At 33.1% G+C, this 24,525-nt stretch overlaps 3 protein-coding genes across 12 annotated transcripts; 2 read left to right on the top strand and 1 right to left on the bottom strand.

The window, feature by feature from the left end:
* Nucleotides 1-171: 171 nt before the first annotated feature.
* On the top strand, nt 172-15,779 carry LOC105207983 (maternal protein tudor). Of its 8 annotated transcripts, none has more exons than XM_039452541.1 (13): nt 172-259; nt 949-1,632; nt 2,261-3,391; nt 3,475-3,882; nt 4,703-5,247; nt 5,327-5,394; nt 5,493-6,401; nt 6,601-7,030; nt 7,407-7,481; nt 7,844-8,037; nt 9,372-9,533; nt 9,732-9,886; nt 9,967-15,779. In XM_039452541.1, the coding sequence occupies exons 2-13, from the start codon at nt 1,028-1,030 to the stop codon at nt 13,625-13,627; spliced, it is 8,343 nt and encodes a 2,780-aa protein (XP_039308475.1). In that variant the 5' UTR covers nt 172-259; nt 949-1,027; the 3' UTR covers nt 13,628-15,779. The 8 variants fall into 8 exon arrangements, with proteins under 8 accessions (XP_039308475.1, XP_039308476.1, XP_039308474.1 ...); XM_039452542.1 differs by lacking the exon at nt 172-259 and adding an exon at nt 292-307; XM_039452540.1 differs by lacking the exon at nt 172-259 and adding an exon at nt 415-733.
* A 198-nt stretch (nt 15,780-15,977) lies between these two features.
* LOC105193875 lies at nt 15,978-16,963 on the bottom strand. The gene has a single exon (XM_011158534.2). The coding sequence runs from the start codon at nt 16,564-16,566 to the stop codon at nt 16,114-16,116; it is 453 nt and encodes a 150-aa protein (XP_011156836.2). The 5' UTR covers nt 16,567-16,963; the 3' UTR covers nt 15,978-16,113.
* Nucleotides 16,964-17,186: 223 nt separating this feature from the next.
* LOC105207984 (probable RNA helicase armi) lies at nt 17,187-24,370 on the top strand. Of its 3 annotated transcripts, none has more exons than XM_039452535.1 (8): nt 17,187-17,203; nt 17,660-17,930; nt 19,540-20,388; nt 20,473-21,352; nt 21,503-22,359; nt 22,849-23,418; nt 23,489-23,734; nt 23,827-24,370. In XM_039452535.1, the coding sequence occupies exons 3-8, from the start codon at nt 19,570-19,572 to the stop codon at nt 24,166-24,168; spliced, it is 3,714 nt and encodes a 1,237-aa protein (XP_039308469.1). In that variant the 5' UTR covers nt 17,187-17,203; nt 17,660-17,930; nt 19,540-19,569; the 3' UTR covers nt 24,169-24,370. The 3 variants fall into 3 exon arrangements, with proteins under 3 accessions (XP_039308469.1, XP_025985976.1, XP_025985975.1); XM_026130191.2 differs by lacking the exon at nt 17,187-17,203 and having other exon boundaries at nt 17,310-17,930; nt 20,473-20,530; nt 20,603-21,352; XM_026130190.2 differs by lacking the exon at nt 17,187-17,203 and having other exon boundaries at nt 17,311-17,930.
* Nucleotides 24,371-24,525: the final 155 nt, after the last annotated feature.

Below are 24,525 nucleotides of genomic sequence, written 5' to 3'. Positions count from 1 at the left end.
CACTAAGATTATTTCATGTCTTTGATACAAGGATACTCATCTATATATTATTTATTTATTTTTTTATTTATTATTATATTATATAACATTATATTAGAGATAGAACCGTTTGAATTTAGCGCCCTTTCGATACGTAGGAATTTCCATTTGTGTATAGTCTCGGCAAACAAAAGACAAGCGCCAAAAGTGATACGTTTTTTGAAGCGTGACCTAAAACCCGGTAGCCGTGCAGTTGCATGCAGCATTGGCAGATTTGTTGGTAAACGGATTAAACAGAGGTTGCTCGTTGTAGGTTAATCGAGAAAAGGTGACGTGAGAGAGGAATCGTATCTTGAGTAACTGTGCAACGTCCAACCGTTTCGCATTCCATTCGCTCGCGAATGTTTTTCTCCTCCCCTCCCTCGTCGTTATAAATTACGTGTGCGCAGCGTCGACGGAAGTGTGCGCGTTGTATATAACGGATATAACGTGTTTTCGTCTCTACGGCGAAGGGTCGACAGCAAGGGCACGAATTGATTGTTTCGGTGATCGTATCGCGCGACTCGAAGACGAAAGCAGGCGAGAAGAGGGTGACAAAAAAAAAAGAAGGCTCAATAAAGTAGAACGCGCTCGCGAAATTGCTTAGAAGTAGGCATAAAAACGGTGTGATCCGGGTAACGGTTGGGAATGTGCCGCCGTGACAAACTGGGAACGACGAACGAGAGATTATCGACGATTGTCAGCCCAAATCAAGGCGAGGGTAATACCCGGCCGTCGCGCCGTCCTCCGATAACGCGTATCGTATGTATGTAAACGCCATAACCGTTGTATCTCAAAACACTTCCCTCGCGCTGTGCCATTATCGATGGGGGAGAGAGAGAGAGAGAGAGAGAGAGAGAAAAAAATATATATATATATATAAATATATATGATTCTTTGTAAGCTAACTGTATCCATCACATGTTGCAGAAGTATTCTGAATGAGACAGAGGACCGTTACACGTATACGAAATAGTTCGACCTAAAAAATTTATCAGCACGAGCCAACATGAATCAGCAGCAGCCGCCGACGTCTTCAGAGATGATTTTTTTCGTCACCCACGTGGAACCTGAGAACGTATACCTGAAGATATGGGGCCAGGTGGACAAGCAGGCAGCTACCGAAGTCGAGCATTATATACGTCCTCTTACGGAACAGTTTAATCAAGGATATGGCTGCCTTCCTAAAATTAATAGATCAATGATCGGCACAGTGTGCTGTGCCAGATTTCAAAACGATGGTTTTTATCGGGCGAAAATACTGGACGTGCATCCTGGCAACAGGTATCTCGTGCAATTTATTGACTATGGCAATATGGAGATTGTAATGTGGAATGAAATCCATTTCCTGGATAACATTCATGGAGCTGAACGTCTGCTAACTTACCCACCGATAGCAGTCGATTTTACATTGCGTAATGTATTACCTGTAAACGGTGTTTGGGAAGAAAAGACGATTGAGACAATTAAAAAGATTTTATGTTACAATGAATACAGAGCAGTGGTGAATGATAATCGTTGCCTGATTAAACTGTGGTATAATAATGGAGATTTCAGCGACCTGTTGGTAAAGGAACGTTTGGCTATGCCAGCTCCTTTGCAAGACATGTTCAGGTATAAAATGTTTTATATATAAAATAAGAACATTACAAAATTTAATAATTTTATAAGTAAATTTTATAATTTTCTTAATTTTATATAAGAGAGATATTCTGTACAAGTTTTTTTTTTTTCTTTAACTTGAGAACTAAAGTTAAAAAGATAGTAACTTTTAACTAAGTTATTTTTAAATAAGTCAATCAACTAGTTATTTTTAAAACACAACTTTAACTGATTAACTTTTTTCCTAAGTTAAAAATTTACCATTGTAAAAAATACATTTTATATAAAAAAAAATAACTCCTGCACATAGGATGGGTCAAAGTTTGCTACGCAACAAAATTGTGGTGATAACATATCAAAGTTGGAGTTCAATTTCTTCCACACTGTAGTTTAGCTACACCTAGTGTGGCAAGCTTTACATTCTGTATGCAGGAGCTATTAGTTTTTTGTTTAATTTTTTATCTTTAGAAAATTAAATAAATTTATTTGATACAATATTAATTTTAACGTAATTTCATTTTTTTTTAAATATTAACTTGCTCAAGCTTGGATTTAATATTTGTTTTTTTAAGGCTTTTCTTTTATTCTTGTTCACTCTAATTTTCTTATTTAAATAATTATTTATATTAATTATTTATAGACCAAAGCATACACTGCAATCTCGAATGCAGCTTCAGCAAATCCCTTATCATCAGCCACAGAATAAGGGAAATATGAATAACTTTACAACAATGTCGATGCAAAGTCCTAATATGAATCATAATGCCATTATACAAGGGATGTATTATAAGAATTATTTTCCTGATGTAAATCAACATAAACATGCTGCTCAACCAATGCCACAGCATTCCCTGCCACCACAGCATTCCCTGCCACCACAGCATCCTCCGCCACCGCAGCATCCACCGCCACTGCAGCACCCTCTGCCACCGCAGCATCCTCCGCCACCGCCTGTTCAAGAAGCACTCATGTTCAAATCACGAGTATTAGAGGAAGACTCAAAACACGAAGTCTTTATATCGTACGTAGAGGATGGCCCACAAAAGTTTTCTGTACAGGTTGAAGAACAGAGGGATATATTGACTCGTCTTATGAACGAGATAAACAATTATCCAAAGCAACCACTGCAGGAACCACCATTGCCGGGATCTGTTTGCTTGGGACGCTACAATGACGGAGGCGACAGGGTGCTGTGTCGAGCGGTTGTCATGTCTGTGATGGAACATAAATGCAAATTATACTACGTTGATTTCGGCCATACAGAAGTTTTACCATATTCGGACATTTTCCAATTGCCACCTGAATACATTAACCCCAAGGTGCTTTCCATTCGATTCGCATTAAGCGGCTTGAAGGAACTGATTATCTCACCTGAAATGAAAGAGTATTTTACGCAACTAGTGCACAGACGATTACTTATTTTACATGTCCGTCCACCGGAAGGACCACCGTTGATTCAGTATGGTGACTTGTACGACAATGGTGTCAACGTAAAGGATATGCTGAAGAAAGTATTTCCAGCACCAGCTACGATGATACCGATAACGTATTCTTACCCGCAATTACGACGATTGACGAAAGACTACCAGGAAGTTGTGCACGTCTCTTACGTGGAGTCGTGTAAAAAATTCTTTGTGCAACTTGACAGTGGAATAAAGCCTCTTCAGTCAATAATGGCAGGTCTGGCGCAGTATGTAAAAACCGCGCCTAGTTTAAATATAACGCAACTAAAAGCAGGAATACCCTGTGCCGCTCTATATGATTCGCAATGGTAAGTTTTAAGACAGCGCAATGTTTCTCTATTTTTTTTCTTTGTAATAATTGCCATTATTGTGTCGCATTTTTTTTGTTTAGGTACCGTGCACAAATCCTTGCCATTGTTGAAGACCAAATTAAAGTAGTATATGTTGATTATGGAAACGAGGAGTTATTGTCTGTTGTATCTCTTCGCGCTATTCATGACGATTTGGTAACAAAGTTACCTGCTCAAGCTATACAGTGTGCACTGAATGGGTATGAAGTGCTCTCATTAGATCAAGAAGTGGCTAATCATTTTGAAAGATTGACGCTTGAGAAAAGTTTTATCATGAAAGTAGTCGCCGCGCAACCCAATGGCCTATTAGTCGATTTATTCGAATTTGACTCAAAGAGGAGCGTTCATCCTCAGTTACTGAATAACATGTTTTGCGATAAAACCGACAATTCTACAAACTCACGAAATGAAGAAATTCATCCTGTAAAACCAATGAATGAGTTCCAAAGGTAATAGAAATTATAAATTGATAGCGATTCTCGATCTGAAACCTGTTATCAATATTATATATATATAATTAAATTAAATGTTTCTTAACAAATTATTGTGACATATTCATCTTAACATTTAGTAATATTATTAAAATTTAATGTTACAATTTGTTGCATTACAAGTCTTGTGTAAAAATACTAGACTGTGTATTTATAACACATACAAAGTATTTTAACATGTGGTTATATCTTCAGAAATTCAAAACACAAAAATGACATGAAAATTTTAGATACATTAATTCAGCTCAATTATTAAAGATAATTTCATGTATATCATAACAGGCGAAAATATCTGAAATTTATGATTTTTATTAGTAAATTTTATTTGATTAAGTAAATATTTTATCACTTATTTGTTTAAAATATCTATTTTCTAAACGTTTTGCTACTGTTCTTTGTACAGCCGTCAAGTTAATAAAATTTTGTATAAGTAATATACAAGTTTTTTAATTCATCGATCGATCAATCGCATTATGTGCAAATGCAATTTTATTCTGTAAAAGCTGCATTTGCGCATAATGCAATTAATCGATCGATGAATTTAAGAACTTGCCTGTAATTAGGAAAATAATATTCACTTAATAAAATAAAATTCATTAATAAAAGTATCTGGTATATTTTGCTTGTTACAATATTTATGAAATTATCTACATCTCGATAAATGTCCTGAATTGACCTACAATGTATATAAATTTTTCAAGTAACTGTACTTTTCACAAAAAAATAACAATGTTACTTTTCTAAGATAACACTTCTAATGGCTATATTTCTTTTACAGAAAAGATAAGGATAAATATAATAAAAATAACATGGATTCTGAGAATCATAATCAAAACACTAAGTTTAGCCAAGACAATAAACCGAATTGGAGAGAGGAATGGTCTCCAGAGAAACAATACGATAATAGACACGAGAGAACTGGCGGTTCTTATCGTAACAGTCCACAAAACGATCGGTTTATTAAAGATAAGACAATGAACAATAGATTTGATAGAGAGAAGTCGTTCAACAAATATGATGAGAGAGAGAATGATGCAAATTCATTTAACAGAGGAACCCCACGTGACGGTGGAAATAAATTTGGTGGTAATGAAAGAAAATACAACCGTTACAATTCTGACAAAGCAAATGGCGACAAAGATTCAGATACTTCTTCCAAAGGTAATGATAGACGAGGGAAAGATAGTTTTAAACGTAATGATTTTAATGACAATCGAGGGGGAAACCGCGACAGTAGTGGAACGCCAGGCAAGTGGCAAAACTCGAAGTGGAATGACAAAAAGCCAGCTTATAAAGCAAATTATAAAAACGAGAAATTTAATGGTACTTAATATTTATAAACATGTTACTTAATGTTTAGTATAATATATAAAATGTTTATAATATATTTTGTTGAATATAGATGACTACAACAGCAGTAACAATAAGTTTAGAAATCAAGAAGATACAAATAATGCTTCATATAATCAGGTAGGAAAAATACTAATTATAATTTTTAATATTATAAAATATAAATTGTATATTTACGTTTAATAGATTCCATCATTTTATAAAATACGCATTTACAGACAACTGATGGTGAATCATGGGATACAAACAACATTAACAAAGACAAAATTACTGTTGGCGGAACATCTCGACTTTCATTAATGAAAATAGATATTGCTCTTAATTCTGTGAAAAACTGTGAAGTTGTATTTATGAACGGTCCATGGGATTTTTTTATTCAGTTAAATCCTGATTGCTTGGAATTAGATACTATTATGGAAAGTATTGCTGCAACTTACGAGAGCGGTGGAGAACCTATGCAAGCTTTTGAAATACAAAGTGGTACATATTGTGTCGCTCAATACTCCGAGGATTTTAAATGGTACAGAGCGGTAATCAAATCTATAAAAGAGAACACTGCAACTGTGGAATTCGTCGACTATGGAAATACAGAGTCAGTTGACTTTACAAATATTAAAGTCATTTCAGAAAAATTTCTAAAACTACCGATACAAGCGGTACATTGTAAACTACTTGGATTAACAGATACAGGCAATAAGGATGATCAATATGCGATTTTCGCGGACAAAGTCAATGGAAAACCTTTACAAGTAGAGTTTGTCTCTGAAAAAAATGAAATGTACGAAGTACTGTTGTGTGAAGTTGTTGCCGGTGTACCAAATACTAATTACATAAATGAGGAATGGTGCACAAAAGCAGATTTAACAAAAACTAAACAAAACACAACGAATATAAAAATTATGACAGAGAATAGAATAGCTACAGTTATAGGTTCTGCTCCTTCTGATGAAAAATGGCAGACAATGTTATTTGAGCCTGAATCTAGACAGGATGTTTTCGTGACATGGTTTATAAATCCTAACAAATTCTATTGTTTACCGTTGTCTATGAAAGCAGAATTTAAAAAAATGATGATTAAAATTCAAAGAACATATGTTGATAGAGAACCTGTGACACATGATTTGGAGGTAATTGCATTATGTACTATATTCTTACATTCTTTTTCATCCAAATTTACTATTTACGTTTTTAATTTATAATTTAAATACTATATTCTTATATTCTATAAAAATTTACTGTTTTTGTTCTAAAAATAGATCCATAAAATGTATTTATGAAAAGTAATATTATATAAATCAAATAAATAAAACTTACTTTTTTTTTTAGATTGGCTCAGCAGTCATAGCTATATTTCCTGAAGATGGAGCTTTTTATCGAGCAGAAGTCGTGGAAACGAAAGGGCGCCTTTTATTGAGCGAAGAGAAAGTATATGATGTTCAATACATAGATTTTGGAAATTGCAAGACTCTAAAGAAATGTCAAATCTATCCCGTCGAGAAGAAATTTATGCAGTTGCCCAAATTAGCAATACAATGTTCTTTAAAAGACATCATACCCCATTATAGAAATTGGCGTTACATGAATGACAAGGTAATCGATTACTTCACGGCTGATAAAAACGAATGCATATTCCATGATTTTAGTGACGATCAGTATATAATTTCATTAAATCATGATGGACAAGATGTGGGTAATATGTTAGTACAACAAAATTTTGCGGCATTTGCTACAAAAACTTCAATTGAAGCAATCAGTGGTAAGAATTATTTCAAAATTCATTTATATTCCAACGCACATTACATCATTTAACAAAAGTTGTATATTTTAATATTAGATCTTAAATGTTAGTGTCCTGTGCAGACTAGACAAATATCAAATATAAAAATGGAAACTGAAATTTTAGTGTCACAATTAATCAATTAAACGTAATGCACATTGGATACGAATAAGATGTAGAACATCAATGTATGTCGTATAAGACAGAGCATAACTGTATTGTTTATCTATAATGTTTATTAAGGAAATTAATTCTAAAATTTTAATTCATATTCTTAATATCTAATTAACTAAATTGTCCACTATGTCTAATAGGAACATATAACAGTTTAACATTAAATTTTTTTATATTGTAGTTGCAGAAACATCTAATAGGAAAGTAAAAAAGCTCACTGAAAAAGTAGAAAGAGTAGACATGAGTCTCTCGAGTGGTAAGAATTATTTCAAAATTCATTTATATTCCAACGCACATTACATCATTTAACAAAAGTTGTATATTTTATATTAGATCTTAAATGTTAGTGTCTTGTGCAGACTAGACAAATATCAAATATAAGAATGGAAACTGAAATTTTAGTGTTACAATTAATCAATTAAACGTAATGCACATTGGATACAAATAAGATATAAGACATCAATGTATGTCATATAAAACTTTATTATTTATATATAATGTTTATTTAGGAAATTGATTCTCAAATTCTAATTCATATTCTTAATGTTTTATTACCTAAATTATCCACTGTGCCTAGGATCATATAACAGTTTAACATTGGAATTTTTTATATTTTAGTTGCAGAAACATCTAATAGAGAAGTAAAAGAGCTCAGTGATGTAGAAAGAATGGACATAAGTCTCTTGAGTGGCCAAACGCTCAAAATGAGAATTTCTAGTGTAGAAAGCACAATTCAGTTTTATGTCCAGCTTCCATCAGCTACAAAATGTGAAACCATAGTTGATCAATATATGGCCAATAAAGATACAAAGGTATTATTTAACATAAATGTATTTCAACCGAACGTAAATCATGTTGTTATATATTGCTTATAAACTTTTATAGAAAATTAAAAAAGTAATTTCCCATTTTCTAACAAACATGAACTAACAGCTTGTCTTAATAACAAGCTATATCTTGTCATTTACTTAATAATAAGCAACATCTCTATGTATTTATAACAAATTTCTTCAATTTCAAAAATTTTAAAAATTAAATTGAAAATTATTTTTATTATTTCTTGAATTTTGTGGTTCTTAAATGTATATTAGGATGATTAGAAAAGAAAAGTTACCACAAATTAGGAAAAAATGTAAAACAGCTTAATGAATTTTGATAAGGTTTGCCGAAAAGATTAAGATGAAAAAAAACCAATGACGATTTCACTCTGGTACCATAATTCCTAAGTTAATGACACTCGGAACTTAGCTCTTACTTATGACAATATTATTATTGCTGGATTTAACTGCAATTTGTTTTGGTGTTATATTGCAATGATTTGACCAAAAGACGATAATCGTGCTCTTAATCCATATTATATTTATTTTACGCAGCAATTTAATATTGATTAGTAACTTACAGACTGTATTAGTTGTATAAAGACATAGAGCTTCATGAAAGAGCTATCTCGATCTCTTTGCAGTTATCACTGATAGAAAACAATATTCGCAATATTAGAGTCATCACACAATCACAAGATTTTTCTAAATTGCCCGAAACTAATAGACTAACAAGCTGCAGTTAAATTTAACAATAATATATTGCCATAGATTCGAACCCAGTTTCGGGCGTCATTACTCAGGAACTATGGCAATCAAATCACCATTGTCAAATTTCTCCTTTTCCCGTGAACAACCTTGTAAATTTTATCAAAATTTATTAAGTCGTTTTCCATTTTGTTTTTTTTTTCTGGCCTAATTTGTGATTCCCTTAATTCATATATTAAAAAATTTAATATCCTGTTAACATATAAATGACTACTAACATCATGAACATTGGTTGTATATCAAAATTTATAATATCTAAGCCAACATTCATAAATGAATTGAATCATACTTATAAAAAATTTAATAATATTTAATTTTGATCCTATAAAGTGTCTTAAACATCATTGCACGATGTATGGTATTAACAGCTAAAATCAAGTTATAATTAAAAATCAGTTGTAACATAGTATCCTTATTTGAATGTTTCATCATAATATTCGCAAACTTCCTAAAATAACAATTTAACATTGAAATAGCTTATGACTTCTCATTCAGTCTAATGATTGATCGCATGAATTCAATCGAATTTTATTGATAAGGAGAAGTTACAATAATGTCAGGTGATGCCGCGATTATCAACCCGCGAGTTGTGTCTTGACGCGGGTTGTTTAGTCAATACAAGTGGAACATGGAGGCGAGCTGTAGTAATTAACTGTACACGGTCCATTGGGTTTGACATAAAGTTTATTGATACCGGGAAGTGCTATGAGATCTTGGATAACGTGAGTTTACAATAGATATTTACAAAAACTTCTACAAATTTTATTCCACGATGTAAGTTAATACCATACATCATGTTGCAATATGAGATTACGACATATTAAAACAGGTTGAAATTACATAATTATAAATAAAAAAAATTGACAAAGTTTTTATGTTTACATTATAATTTTTATCATTAATATAACGTAATGATTTAGGCGTTGGCTTTACCTGGAGAGCTCGCAATCATGCAAAATCAAGCATTACAATGCTCCCTACAAAATGTGCCAGCGTCTTCCAACGCAGATAAACGATTGAAGGAATTTGAAGGCAAAGAAGTGTTGATCCAAATAGAAGAAGTCAATAATAACAGGTTTGTAAATTATACGCTGCATTTTATAATTGTCACAAGCAAGTTTTTCTAATCAGTATTAATATTTTTTGTTTATATAGACTTATCGTAAAGTTATACGATTTATTTGGTAATGGGATAATGAATACCAAAGAAAAGATATCACCCGTATGTACTTTGCCTATTCTCAGTTCAACTCATAAGGTATCTGTATCTTATACGGATCATTCTACTAACATTTGGTTGCAACGATACTCTAATGAGGAAATGGAGACTAAGTTGGCGGAAGATCTTCAAAACTATTACAATAATTCTGGACAAAGACTCGAACCAGAGGTCAATCTATTGTGTGTGACAAAGTATTCAGAGGACGATCAATGGTACAGAGGGAAAATTATTAGTGTCACTGAAACGACGGCCTACGTAAATTACATTGATTACGGTAATACTGAGGAAGTTGCTCGAGACTCGATTATGATTTTGGAACCACAATTTTACGAACCCCATCAATTAGCCATAAATGTATCGTTATCCGTATCTCTTACTGGCACCGAGGATGAACAGAAAAACTTATTGCAAACTCATTTGCTGAATAAAGCATTTGTAGCTGTATTTTATAATGTACACAAGAAGTGGGTTGTTGATCTAACGGAAAATGGAGAAAAAATCAGCGATAAATTCGGTTTAATGAATTTAGTGATAGAACAAACGGAACAAATGGAACAAATAGTGTCTGAACCAGCATCTGAAGTGGTACCTGAGATACACGAAACTGCAACACCCGACAGATTTGACGTGAGCGTAACTCATGTGGATTCTCCAAGTCAGTTTTGGTTATTGCCTGTAGATAAAATAACTACTCTCATTGAAAGACAAGATCAATTTCAACGAGAAGTTTCTAACTTTTTGCCGATAGACGGTATACCAGAAGAAGGTACGTTATGTGTTGCCGTTTATTCGATTGATGGTCTCTGGTACCGCGCAGAAGTACTGGACGCGGACGAAGATATTATTACTGTCCGATTCATAGATTATGGCAATACCGATGTCATTGATAACAAAGCGAGTCACATTCGGCAATTACCAGACCCCTGGAAAAGCTGGGAAATATTTGCATTTAAATGCAGACTCGATGTTATTCCCATAGACACGGAGGATTGGAGCGAGTTGACTTGCGAGAGATTCAGAGATCTAGCAACGAAGAATTTTCAGGCTGAGATAGTAGCAGATACCGTACCTAAACGTGTAGAGCTGTTTATAAACGATAAGAGCGTCAGCGAGATATTAGTCGAGGAGAAACACGCCATTATAATTAATACCGAACAGGAGCCCGTGGACGAGATAGTCGATCTTGAACTGGATCCGCATTCCGCCTTTGTGTCTCACGTAAATTCGCCGAGCGAATTTTGGGTTCAAGAGGAAAAATCAGTTGCCGATTTAGAAGTGATGGCCGATAGATTCATGGTCGCCCACATGTTCTCGAAAATCGAGGATATGAAAGAGGGCTTGCTATGCGTCGCTAAGTATCCCGAAGACGATCAATGGTACAGAGCGCGCATTATCTCTCATAACGAGAACGGCACGCAAGTTATTTACATCGATTATGGAAATTCCGCGATATCCACCGAGATTCGTGCTATTCCGGAAGACCTAGCGAGCATACCGCCTTTATCGCGAAAGTGCTGCTTAGAATTACCGTCACAAGTCGAAGAATGGTCGGAACAAGCACGCAAGGAGTTCGTCAAATTAGCCGCAGACGGTGCGACAATTTTCCTTCTGGACGTTCTGAAAGAGCAAGAGACTTCGTTGGTAAAGCTGATGTTAGATGGCCAGAATGTCGCTGATGTTCTTGGTAATATGTGTGAGCGAAATTTGCCAATTATCGAAGAAAGATTGCCACCTCTCGGTGAAGAGAATTCACCAAATGTAATGGTCAGTCACATCAACAACCCGACCGAGTTTTGGATTCAAGCCGAAAGTAGTATAAGCGAACTAGAAGTAATGTCGGATCGCCTGCGAGATGCAAAAAGTTTTCTCACGTTAAATAGCCCCGACGTGGGTACAGTCTGCGCCGCTCAATATCCCGAGGACGGTTATTGGTACAGAGCGAAGATTGTCACCCATTGTGAAGAGGGAACAGAGGTTTTGTACATAGATTACGGCAATTCCGCAATTACGGAGGAATTAAAAGTGCTGCCGGAGGATATCGTGAATATTCCTATTTTATCGAAACGATGCACGTTAGGGAAACCGAATAACATCGTTGCATGGAGTGAGAAGGCTTGTGACAAGTTCAAGGAACTCGCCGCCGAAGGAGCCACGATGTTCCAGTTTGAAACTCTCGACGAAAACGACCCGATGCACGTTCGATTGAGTCTAAACGGGACAAATGTTATTGACTTGTTATCTGAATGCGAAAACATTCCAGAAGTTAAAAAAGAAACTGAAATAAAAGTTGAAAATATTACTTTTGACATCGACGAACAACAAAAAACAGTATTTCATGAGCATCAACTAGTAAATAATGAAGAAATCTCAAATTTAAATAAGGAAATTAAACAAGAACCGGTTAACCAAACGAATAATCTGGAATGTGTTAATCAACAAGAAACAGTATTTCATGAGCATCAATTAGTAAATAATGAAGAAATCGCAAATTTAAATAAAGAAATTGAACAAGAACCTGTCAACCAAACAAATAATCTGGAATGTGTTAATCAAATGATTAAGCTTGAAGTTGAAACAATGTTTAATAAAGCAATTAATGAAGATTCTGACATAAACGAAAAATGTAGCGAAAATCGACAAGTCGCGAGCTCCAGCGAAATCGAAGAGAAAACAGAAGGCAATTTTGAAAATGTAGTAGCTGAATGTATTTCAAAATTGACAGAAAATGTCGCAGCTGCAATAGCTAAAGTTTTAGATGACTCCACAAATAAAATTATTCCTAATGCAAGTACTTCCATTGCATCAGCTCATAAAGCATCTGCTGTACCGGAACTTAGCGTTGAAGACATAATTAAAAGCATGATAATTAACGCCGCCGATGAGGTAGAATCGCAAAAAATTGATGATGTAAATTTATTAAATGTACATGAAATACAGCAGAATATTGCTCAAACGAATGTGAATGAACAAAAACTACTTTCTCAAATACAATCTATAGATATAAATGAATCTTCAGATGTGCAGATTTTAAAAGACATTAAAGATTTAAAAATTTCATCGGAGGAAACTTCATCTGTAATGATTGAATCTCAAGACGTCATGCAACTTGATAATAGTCAAGCCAAGGACGAAGAAATACGCGAGATGGAACCTGACGCAAAGTCAACATCTAAAACGATAGAAATGGTATTGTGTTCGCCGAAAGAACAAATAAATCTCGAGCAAATTCAAAAGCGAAGTCCAATAAAAAAAGAAATTATTCCTGAAAGTAGAAACAATAACGGTTTGAATACAAATACAAGTAACGATTCTTCCTCGGAATTCACCGCTATAGTAGAATCATCGACCCCAATTAAGACTGAGGTACATAGTTATTTGGAAAAACGATCGGAGGATAAGAATGTGTTTGATCGTGGCTCCGAAGACGTGCCATCTCCGAAATCGGAACCGAAATGTACTATGACACCAAAAACTTCACATTCAGAGAAAATTGTAGCCGCTGTCGTGAATCCCTATGTACAGTCAGACCTCGGCAGCGAAAATGACGAGGTACTTAGTATCTCAATAGAAAATGACATTCCGAAATTCGTATAATTTTATAACAGCGGATACGTATTGCAAATTTATATGCACATACGCATTATGTGTAATAGTTATAAATTTATAGTATAAGAATTCAAACTTATATATATGTAAAACTTAGTTTTTCCAAAAGATCATTTTTATTTGCGTTTTCCTATTACATTTACATAAATATATTTAAGAAAGAAAAAGAATATTGCTGTGCACTTAATGATGTACGGCGATTATTCAATTTTTTCTGTTTTTTTTCTTTTTTTACAAGCGACACAAATATGCTGCGTTTCTTATAAAGGTACTACATATTGCTACTACAATACACATCACGCCAAACATACAACCAAAGACTGCTGTACTTAATCGAAAGCTGCATTATTTATGTTTTTACATATAATGCTAATTAACTTGCTTATGATATTGAATAATTATTACTCTTTACAGTTCATAATTCTTTAAAGTTAATCTGATTAATTCAATACTTTTCAGTTTTCTCTTTCAATTTGACATAATTTTCTCTTTTAAGATAACTTTATTACATTATTCATGCAACTTTGTTATTCATTATTCATACAACTGCTTTTTGACAAATATAATAAGTCAACTGAAATTTTACTTGTTTGACATACATATAATGTAATCAAATGTTTGAAATAGCTTTTAATGGCAGCAGAAAAGGCAATTATTACAAGATTCTTTATTATGATTGATTTATAAATATGAAAAGAATAATTTTACTTTTATCTAAACTTTTAGCTGGTTATATGTTTGAAAATAATTTTATTAGGCCATTAAAATAATCATGTCAGATGTTCAAAAAATTGTAACATTTTTCAACAATCAGTTTGAGAATCCACCATCATTATTTTGATAGCCTAACAAAATTATTTTCAGATCTGTATCCTTCTAAAATTTTAGATACTTTAGCAACTGTTCTTTCTGTGAATTTATATTCTACAACAAAGCTTAGTACAAATTGTATATTTCGGTCAATTTTTAGCTAACGCTATTCTCTTTAAATCTTACTAAAGTGCGCATAGTCAGAGTGTGAATTAGCATTTGGAATGTGCATGGAATAGTAAAATAAGGGGAAAACGTCAAGTTGAAAGTATGTAATTTATGCTAAACTCTACAAGGCAAAACAAGAACTAATTATAAAAAAAAACTCAACAATTGCAAAGCTGTATTTTTTGCTATGGCTGCCAATGTTCCTTCTTAAAAAATAAAATATGCAGATTTTTTATTTTTAACATACACTATTCTAAAAACAAATAACATAAACCATTATTTTTGCAACATATGATAATACAGCATATGAAATGGTCCAAAACGTGATTGTATGCAATTTGAAGTTACATTGAACTTCATAAGAAAAGATAGTAAAATAATTTATATCTAAAACGTATCATAAGAGAAAGAAAGGTTGCTTTTTGTGTCGTTGATGTTATGTACATTTTTCATATACATATATTGAAACTATCTATATATACATACATATATATATATATATATATATATATATATACACACACACACACACATACATATTAAATCTAATGTGAATTGTGAATTTATTTCGAATTCTATGCCATATGTTACGCAGTTCCTTCATTTCTTTCTTAACATGTATAACATAGTAGCTGGCAAAGCTGTATAAATTTGTATTTGTATTCTGCTAAAATATATTTTTCTAATAAACATGTAAAGATATCTTATCACGTTCGTAATTATCTACATTTTTAACTCGGAAATTATAAATGTAAAATTTCGTTATTTATATTTATTTGAACCCTTGTAGAACTTTGTTACAGTGCTATAGTATACGGATTTCTTCATGGTCATATCTTACATACATTAATTTTCAAACTGCCGATTGTTCCATGTAGTTTCAGAAGTAATCTTCAAATTTCTTTTTCTGATACGACTGCTGCGCTGTTTGGCTTTAATATATAGAGAAATCTTATATTAATTTTCAGTTGTACATTAAAAATACTTTTTTAATTGCATAATCAGTATCATTAACCATGTCACTATTTCCACATATAATATTAAGGATTGTATATTTTATAGAGAAAGGAAGAGGATGGAATACTATTTTGCTTGTTTTTAAATTACAAATATATACTCCGTCAGTGTAGTTAAGGGTTAAAAATAAATATATAAAAAAAAATTATAAAAGTGTAAGATCCTCTTCAATAAATACATGATAAAAATAGTAATTAAGGCCCGTTTGCATAAATGTAAATTGACTTCAAACTCAATTTAATTTTTTTCAAAATAAGGATGTAGACACAATGAAAGGAATGAAGAACAGTTTGACATGTTGAATAAAAAAAAAATGTTTTTTAATTAATACACTAAACTGTTCTTTACTCCTCATATTGCGTTTGCATTTTTAGAATTAAAATTAATATGTTGCAAACGGGCTTTAAGCCCAATTTTTATCATGTATTTATCAAAGAATAAATTATATTTTTATATTTTATTTATGTATTTATTTTTCCTTAATAAAAAAAATTCATTTTATTTTGAAGGTGTAGAGTGTCACCCTTTTGTTTGGCGAGCCTCAAATTCCTTTTTATACTAGCATTGTAATTATCTCGTTTCTCCTTGGCAAGAAATTCGCGCGCGAGCGCGACTTCATCCTCTATGTACCATCGCAGAGGACCCCGGCATCTTCTGCACTGTCCCAGGTACGCTCTGCCTTTGGCTTCGAGAATTCTGCGTTGAATGGGATATGGTGGCGGACCAATGTCCTGTACACGAAATTTCATCCCGGGGCCGCCGCTGCCGAGAACGACATTCGTCAAGGATGACGCGAACGGCGGGTTTCGCATGTCGTAGCGTTTCTCGGAATCCTGATCCTTCTCCTCGCAACAGAATCCGTACGGTTTCTGCGGTAACTTTTGCAAGCGTGGTAATTTCGTGAGATTTCGTTTGCTCGGCACCTTCCTCATGTCGTAATTTTTCAGTCAATTGTACATACGTCGCGAATTTAAGGAATATACTTTTCGTTTCGAGAAATCATATTCACCGATTCAAAAATTGCTTGTTACAATTACAAAATCTTTTTTCATTGAAGGATCTTCAATTTAAATTTAAATATACAATCGAGCCATCTTCGAGGAAAAAGGACTAGTGATAAATATACAAATTTTTGGGGAAATAAATTCTCTAATTTCCCTAAAAATATGATTATCCTATTGGATATCAGAACAAGCGTTCCGTTTGACTCGGTCATTATAAAAAGTCATTCATAGAATTGTTTTCTATTCCTGCACTAGATTGTACTGGAACGTTTCTTCTTGCTTTCACTAACTTTAAAACATCTACCTATTTCATTTTAAGTGTATAATGTATGTATGTATAGTCGTGAGCTAAAAGGTTGCAACACATTTTTTTTTATGGTAAATGATTTGATGCTTAATTGATCGGATCCACAGGTAAGAACCAATGACGTTCGCCGTTTGATGAGCAAGTCTACATTTTAAAAACAATCGAAGAAAATGTGTTGCAACCTTTTAGCTCACGACTATACATACATACATACATACACTAATTTAGGGAGTTTAAGATCAGGAAACAAACGCCATAGTAATCAGTGTTTGGAATTTTTCCATTGAAAAAATAGGTTTGTTCGAGTTGCTTGAAATCCCCAAAAATTTTTGCACTCGAGATGAGATAAATATATATTCGATCGTAAGAAAGATAGAGACGACAAAGAAATTAATTCAAAAAGGGCAGCAACACGAACAGGCCTAATGTTATATTAAATAGTTAATTAGGGGCTTAATTCTTAAAAATATGCGAATAACTTTCATATAGAGTTTCTCAAGGGACAAGTTTAAAAATTCTACTCATTGGGTAAAGTAATTTTGAATGATCAGGATAAAGAAATTTTGAAATTTCTATCAAAAAAGTGGCAGAATAATCACAGTAAATTCCTGCATCATCGAAGTACTCTTTCGAAACGGGTTCTCGAGGACTGTGTTTTAAAGGTGAAAGTTAGGTTAGGTTAGATGTTTCGCAATGTGCGCCCGGCTGTTTTAGGACGCGCAGACCGAATTATGAATTCGTCTACCTTGTCGACGAGCACTCTAGGACACTCGACAGGGCAGAGAACGCCGGAATCCCAGGATTCGGAGCTAACCTCTAGCGCGACCCAAACATCCAAGATCCTGAATCAGATGAAATCGGAGCTACAGGAGCAGAAGCAACGCAAACGATTTCTGAAGGAGCTACATGCGAAACGTGTACAATCCTTGCGGAAGGAACTAGACTATCTCAAAGCAACGGAGTGGCGTTATCAGCCGATAGATCGGTAAATATTAGTCATATTTTTCGTTCCTGTTCTTTTTCCTGCGTTGCTTCATTAACTTTACTTATTCCATATTTCTTATTAATTGTTTAGATAGAAAGTATTTTGAATGGAATAAAGTTTACTTCTTTCCCAAAAAAGAACTTGATTTATAATAGTTCTTAATCACATACAGCCATCCATATCTTAATTACTAATTAATATCTATTGCCTATCATGACTGTCCTTTCAATTACCTTTCCTTATTTTATTGTCTTATTTCAAATAGACATTTTGACATTTGTACTTCTAAGCCATCACTTAGTGGACTGTAGTCAACGTCCAGACTGCATACATATTTTTTACAGACTTTAACTAATGATAAATTTGCTTTGCAGATAAAAATAAATGAGTTCTAAAAAGACCTTATTTTAAAAAATAAATATACTGAAGTCTCTAATATTCTTTAATATAAACAATTCTGCATTAAATATATGTAAGATAGTGTATATTCAAAACTCAAAACTATAAAACTATATACAATGTTTGGTTCAACATGTATATGAAGCAGCATTTTTGAAGATAAACTTTATAAAAGGAAAATTTTGGCTTTGAATTAGGTATAACGACCAAAGAATACTAGTATGTATTTGCATGTTTGGTCTTAGTGGTAGAGGTGTAGCACTGATAAAAAAAATGGATACAGAACCGAAAAAAGAAAAGAAAATACAGAAATAAACTCTATCTCTTACCAATAATAATCTTGGTATATGTATCTAATGATTACCAAAATTCCCTTAAAGAGAATAAGAAAATAAGATAATAAGATTTCAACTCACGGAAGTAAAAATAAGTACAATATCTAAAAGAAAAAAAAGAAAGAAAACAAAATCATGTTTTTAAATTAATTTAGGACTTGATCTGGAATCACTGTGTTAAAATTTGTTGGATTGTGAAAGTCTATCAAATTTTTAAAACAAATCTCCAACAAAAATAAATTGGAAGTCACTATTCTAGACCACATGTCTGTGGTTAAAGTTACATGAACAAAAGACTAACTCAATTAAAAGTTAGTTTTGAAAAGCTTTATTTTTAATAAATTGGAATGCTATAATTTTTTTAAAGTTAGATTATTTAAAACAATTTTAATATGGATTATAAAATATAAAATTAATATTTATAAATTACGTTTATATAAAATAACAAAGAAATATTGTTTTTTTACGTGAAAAATGCACTTTATATAAATTTTTATAAGTTTTTTACATAAATAAATTTTTAACTTGAAAAAAAGTTACTAAGTTAAAGTTTATTTAAAAAAGAACTCGTTAAAGTTAAAAATTAACTCATTTAAAATTAATTATGTTAAAAGTTAACTTTTTAACTTTACCATTTAACTTGTTAACTAGTTACTAATTCTAGTTAAAATATTATTAAAAGTTTCTTATTTTGCATTTTCATTCTTATCTCCTAACTCCTTTCTTACAACTCTTTTTTCTCTCTTTTTTCACAATTTTCTAAGTGCATTACTTTTCATTATGTCTAAATTGTCTTCTCACAGTTTGTTATAGAAAATTATACTTACTACAGAAAATTATACTTCAATATAGCTAAAGTTTTTTCATGTTTGTAGGTATTTAGATAGGAGCCAGAGAAATTAAAGATGCTGTCGTTACTCTATAAAGGGGTTCAGTATGCTCTAAACTATATGTCACCAGATGAAACCGCAGAGGAAGATATAGATCAAATCATAGCTCGTCTAGAGAGCACAGAGGAGACTGACAGAGATGCAACTGTAAAGGAAAAGAAAACACAGAACGAGGAAGGATGTTACTACAAAATGGGAACTATCACTCGCGTCAGTGCAGATTACGTCATCATAGATGATTGCCATATGTATGAAAAGGTTGACGACTTAACTAACAATTTGAACATAGGTGACAAGATTCATTACTTGCTGTATATACGGAACCCGAATACCGAGCCAAAAGTACGGAAAATTATCGGTGTAATAGATGAGTGGATTGATTCAAATACCAAATTAGAGGATGTCCACAATCATGTGACATTGAGAAATAAAATTGTCAAAGTAACAAAACGCGAAGGCAGAATTGCCATTGTTGAGCCAGATAATATTCGCATTGATCTGTCCAAAGTGCAATCCGACTTTGTTCCCCTGATTGGCGATTGGTTAAAGTTAGAATCCCTAGTTGAATTAGACGAAAATTCTAAAGATTTAAGTGGCCAAATTTTGGAGGTCGATAGGATTACATCGGTACGATCTATGGTACACGTCGGTGTAATATCAAAGTATAATCCAGAAATTGGAGTGGGAGTAATTGATAAGAAAGTAGTTTTTCATAAACGTGCGTGTGGCATGGGTTACATTCCCTGCGTCGGTGACAAAGTGGCAAGCGAGAGCATAGAAAGTGATCAAGGGCTATACACCTGGAGATCGTTGACCGTAGTTCCATTATTTGAGGCAAGAATTTAATTATTTTACAAGAAAGTTACGATACTAATAATTTTTAAATATTTATCTTATATTTTTATATGTTTGTTTTAGACTCCAAATGACTGTAAATCTATTCAATTACCAGCTGTAAACAATGCTCCTTCCATAGGTATGAGCGACTTACTAAAAAACAAATATGGTATTATCATAGATGATGAACTGAACTTTAATTTGGATATAGGAGAGGAAAGTACCTTAATAGTTTCGATACGAAATAACGGCAGCTATATTCATTTGTTGCAAGGTTGTTCTTTCATGTCACAGAAGACTCCGTCTCAGTTATCACTGGTGTCACCGACAAATACAGACATTAGCACAGTGATAAAGCCTTCCGAGAATGTTACTTATACATTCAAATGCAAAGCGAAATTTGTTGGCACATCTGAAGAGATGTTTATTTTTAATTTCAAAGATTTTAAGATAGCTAGAGTGTTTCGCATAACTGTCAATGCAAAGAACATTTCACAAAAGACTGATTCCACTACACAAAAACATGAGAAAATGAATCTACCTGATTTGAATGAGTTACTTGAAAGTACGTGCATCCCTGGAATAAAACCAGTTAAATCACCTGCGTTTATTAAAGTACGCAATGGAGTGTTCAAAATACCACGATATATGTGGAGCGCAGTCTTGGATACTATACAAAATAAAAAATCTCAGAAGGAGTGTGAGATCGCTCTCGAAGAACAGATACCTTCTCTTCAAAAATCGCTTTCCTTTAGGACATATAAAGATCGTTTCCACGCCTTACTGTATCTAGAGGAGATAGCGCTAACGCTCTTTTTGCAAAAATTCGACATGAAAAGCGCAGTCATGCGACGATGTGGTGATTACCTTGTGCTAGAGGTGCCAGGATTATCAGAAAAACGGCCTTCCCTTCTTATCGGCGATAAAGCTATAGTATCTTTTCCGTGGGATACTTCTAAAGGTAATGTAAGAATAATAAGAAAGAAACTTAAAAAAACATTTTGATATTTTACGCATATGCACATTATTAAAAGATTAAAAGATTGGGTTTAAAATTAACTTTGATATAATGAAATACTGATAACTCATTTTTTTATTTACTTTATAACAGGAAATCTACAATATGAGGGTTTTATTCACAAAATCAAAAGCACGGAAATCTTTTTAAAATTTCACGAAACATTTCATCATGAATATTATGGCGAGGATTGTCAGGTGACATTTAAAAGCTCATATTCTACTATTACACGTAGTCACAATGCTATTAATTTAGCTGTTAATCGTCTTGGACCTGATTTTCTATTTCCTACCAAAGTAGTGCAAAAAGATCCGCAATTTTATTTGGAAGAGTACGAGGAAGAAAACCCCACTTATAAGCGAGTTTGTGACGAGCACAATAAATCTATATCTTCCGATTGTTCTAATTCCTCTATCACTTCTATCAATGATACAGCCTCTAACAATACTGTCAAAATGTCCTCAAGAATCTCGGTAGCGGAAAAACTAAGAAATATGAAATCTAGGGAATCGTCGTTTGAAGAAACAATGACGTCAACTGCACAAACAAGAATAAATCAAAATTTTAAAACAAATTTGACAAGAAATACCAGCAGTAGTACAAGCAACGTTGTTACTAACACAGTAACAAATGAAACTCAGACTAATAATGAATTAAAACCGTATATTAATCAAATAAAAAAACGAAAATTAAAATGGTTTAACAAACAATTAAATTATTATCAAAAAGAAGCTGTGAAGAATATAATATTGGGCTTGGCGCGTCCGCTACCCTATGTTATATTTGGCCCGCCTGGAACAGGGAAGACAGTGACTATATGTGAGACAATTTTACAACTTTTAACTACAATCCCCGAAAGCAGACTTCTCGTCGCAACGCCGTCGAACAGCTCAGCAAATTTAATAGCGGAACGCTTGTTGGACAGTAACATACTTAAGCCAGGTGATATGGTATGTTTTCCTTTTCCATAGATTCTTTTATGATTTACCTGATAAGACTTTCATATAAACAAATTATATATTTGTATTAATCCTAATTAATAATTCGCAAGTTATTACAGATATTTTTTTTCAATTACATGCCAAATCTCCAGATAGTATTGTAAAAAATTGTTTATATAAATATTTTTCACAATCTTACATAAAAAATTGTTTAATAAATATTTTTCACAATTTTACATAATCTTAAGTTACATAATCTTATTACTTAGATTTTGATCTTCAAAATAAAAAAAATTGTTTAATTCCATTAATTTAAACAAAGATGCATTAATGTAAAGTTTATTTGGATACACTGAAACCGCAAATACCAATTAAGGAAATTTCAGAACAAATTACAATTAGGATTTATTTATTATTTAAAATCATAAAAAGTTAGGCTATATTACACATTATTAAGTAGTCTCCATTTCCATTATATTTGTTTATTATATGTTGCAGGTTCGACTGATAGCTCATCATTGCTTGGACAGTGATTATATACCGGAGAGGCTATTACCTTACTGTGCTACGGCAGAATTAGCAGCGGAAGGAACAGTCGATCGCTTCCAACATCACGAGAACGGCGTGAGATTGAACTGCACCATGTCCGTACTGGGTCGCCATAGAATTACTATTGGCACCTGCAGCGCGTTGGGAATATTGTACAACATGGGCTTTCCCCGTGGTCATTTCTCGCACATTCTAGTTGACGAAGCGGGTCAAGCGACCGAACCGGAGATCATGATTCCCCTGAATTTCATTCATTCTGATAACGGTCAAGTGATTCTCGCGGGCGATCCAATGCAACTTGGGCCTGTCGTAATGAGCAAACTGGCGTTGTTTTTCGGATTCGGCGAATCGTTCCTATCAAGACTTTTACAGCAGTTTCCTTACCAAAGAGACCCTGAGGGGTTCGAGACCTGCTATGATCCCAGGCTTGTTACCAAGCTCGTAATGAACTATCGGAGCTTACCAGATATACTGGATCTACCGAACTCTCTGTTTTATGAGTCGGAATTACAGCCGCAAGTATGTAACTTTATTGTGTTATTATGTTAAGCTCGAATTTTTGCTAACTGCAACTATTATTTACATTTAGATATCGTCTAAGAATAGTAAGGAAGCTGAGCTATTGGAAATGCTGCGAACAGAACTGCCCGAGAGAGATGGATCGCCATCTGCCATAATCTTTCATGGGATCAATGGTGAGAACTACCAAGATACCGACAGTCCAAGCTGGTATAATCCTGAAGAAGCGACCCAAGTGTATCTTTATTTGCTAATGTTGTACAAATATGGGCTCGAACCAGACGATATAGGAATTGTAACACCTTATCTGAAACAGGTATACATATGTATTATAAGCAAAGTTTTACAGTTTATTAAAAAGCAGTTTTTTTTCTGCTTTCCTACAAAAACTATTTATATAAATTAAAGGTGCAAAAAATCCGAGAGCTGCTGTTGGAGTTAGATCTTAAATTACCAAAAATCAGTAGTGTGGAAGGATTTCAAGGCCAAGAAAGAAAAGTAATCATTATTTCAACTGTAAGATCATGCAATAATCTAATTGACGAAGACGTCAAGCACGCTCTAGGCTTCGTCGCTTCGCCCAGAAGACTCAACGTTGCGATTACTCGCGCTCGTGCTCTACTTATCATCTTGGGAAATCCGAAATTACTCATTTTAGATCCATATTGGAGGAGCATTCTGACACATTGCATTGATCATGGCGTATATACAGGGTGTAATTTTTTATCTTCTAGTATAAGAAATTATTAAAATGTAAATATCTTTAATAGTGATGTAACTGAATAAGAAAATACTTAACATATTAAGACATATAACTATAGTTATATTTATAATATAACTATACTTGTAATTCTATGTTAAAGTTAGTGTGACAGTAAACAAGTGTAACTCTTTTACATGCTTATTACAACAAAATTAACAATTTACGAATTAAAGCTATGAATTTTTTTTTTTAAATCCTTAAAATCTATTTTATTTTTCACAGCTTTTAACAATATTAATTTTAGAGTTAACATATTTTTAATATTAATATGTATGCAGAATGGTCAATAATGATTTCTAGTCTTCAAATAAAAATATAATTTATAGAGATATGGAGAGTATGTG

Source organism: Solenopsis invicta, chromosome 8, assembly GCF_016802725.1.
Source record: "Solenopsis invicta isolate M01_SB chromosome 8, UNIL_Sinv_3.0, whole genome shotgun sequence".
Taxonomy (NCBI): domain Eukaryota; kingdom Metazoa; phylum Arthropoda; class Insecta; order Hymenoptera; family Formicidae; genus Solenopsis; species Solenopsis invicta.
The sequence above is the reverse complement of the archived record's forward strand: the minus strand, read 5'-3'. Positions and strand labels throughout refer to the sequence as shown.

Excerpts from the sequence above, each read along its gene's own strand:
- LOC105207984 (XM_039452535.1), top strand. The coding sequence starts at position 19,570 with ATGCTGTCGTTACTCTATAAAGGGGTTCAGTATGCTCTAAACTATATG. Across the intron at positions 21,353-21,502 it reads TCCGTGGGATACTTCTAAAG|GAAATCTACAATATGAGGGT; the intron begins GTAATGTAAGAA and ends ACTTTATAACAG. Across the intron at positions 23,735-23,826 it reads TAACACCTTATCTGAAACAG|GTGCAAAAAATCCGAGAGCT; the intron begins GTATACATATGT and ends TATAAATTAAAG.
- LOC105207983 (XM_039452541.1), top strand. The coding sequence starts at position 1,028 with ATGAATCAGCAGCAGCCGCCGACGTCTTCAGAGATGATTTTTTTCGTC. Across the intron at positions 3,883-4,702 it reads CCAATGAATGAGTTCCAAAG|AAAAGATAAGGATAAATATA; the intron begins GTAATAGAAATT and ends TTTCTTTTACAG. Across the intron at positions 7,031-7,406 it reads TTCAATTGAAGCAATCAGTG|TTGCAGAAACATCTAATAGG; the intron begins GTAAGAATTATT and ends TTTATATTGTAG.
- LOC105193875 (XM_011158534.2), bottom strand. The coding sequence starts at position 16,566 with ATGAGGAAGGTGCCGAGCAAACGAAATCTCACGAAATTACCACGCTTG.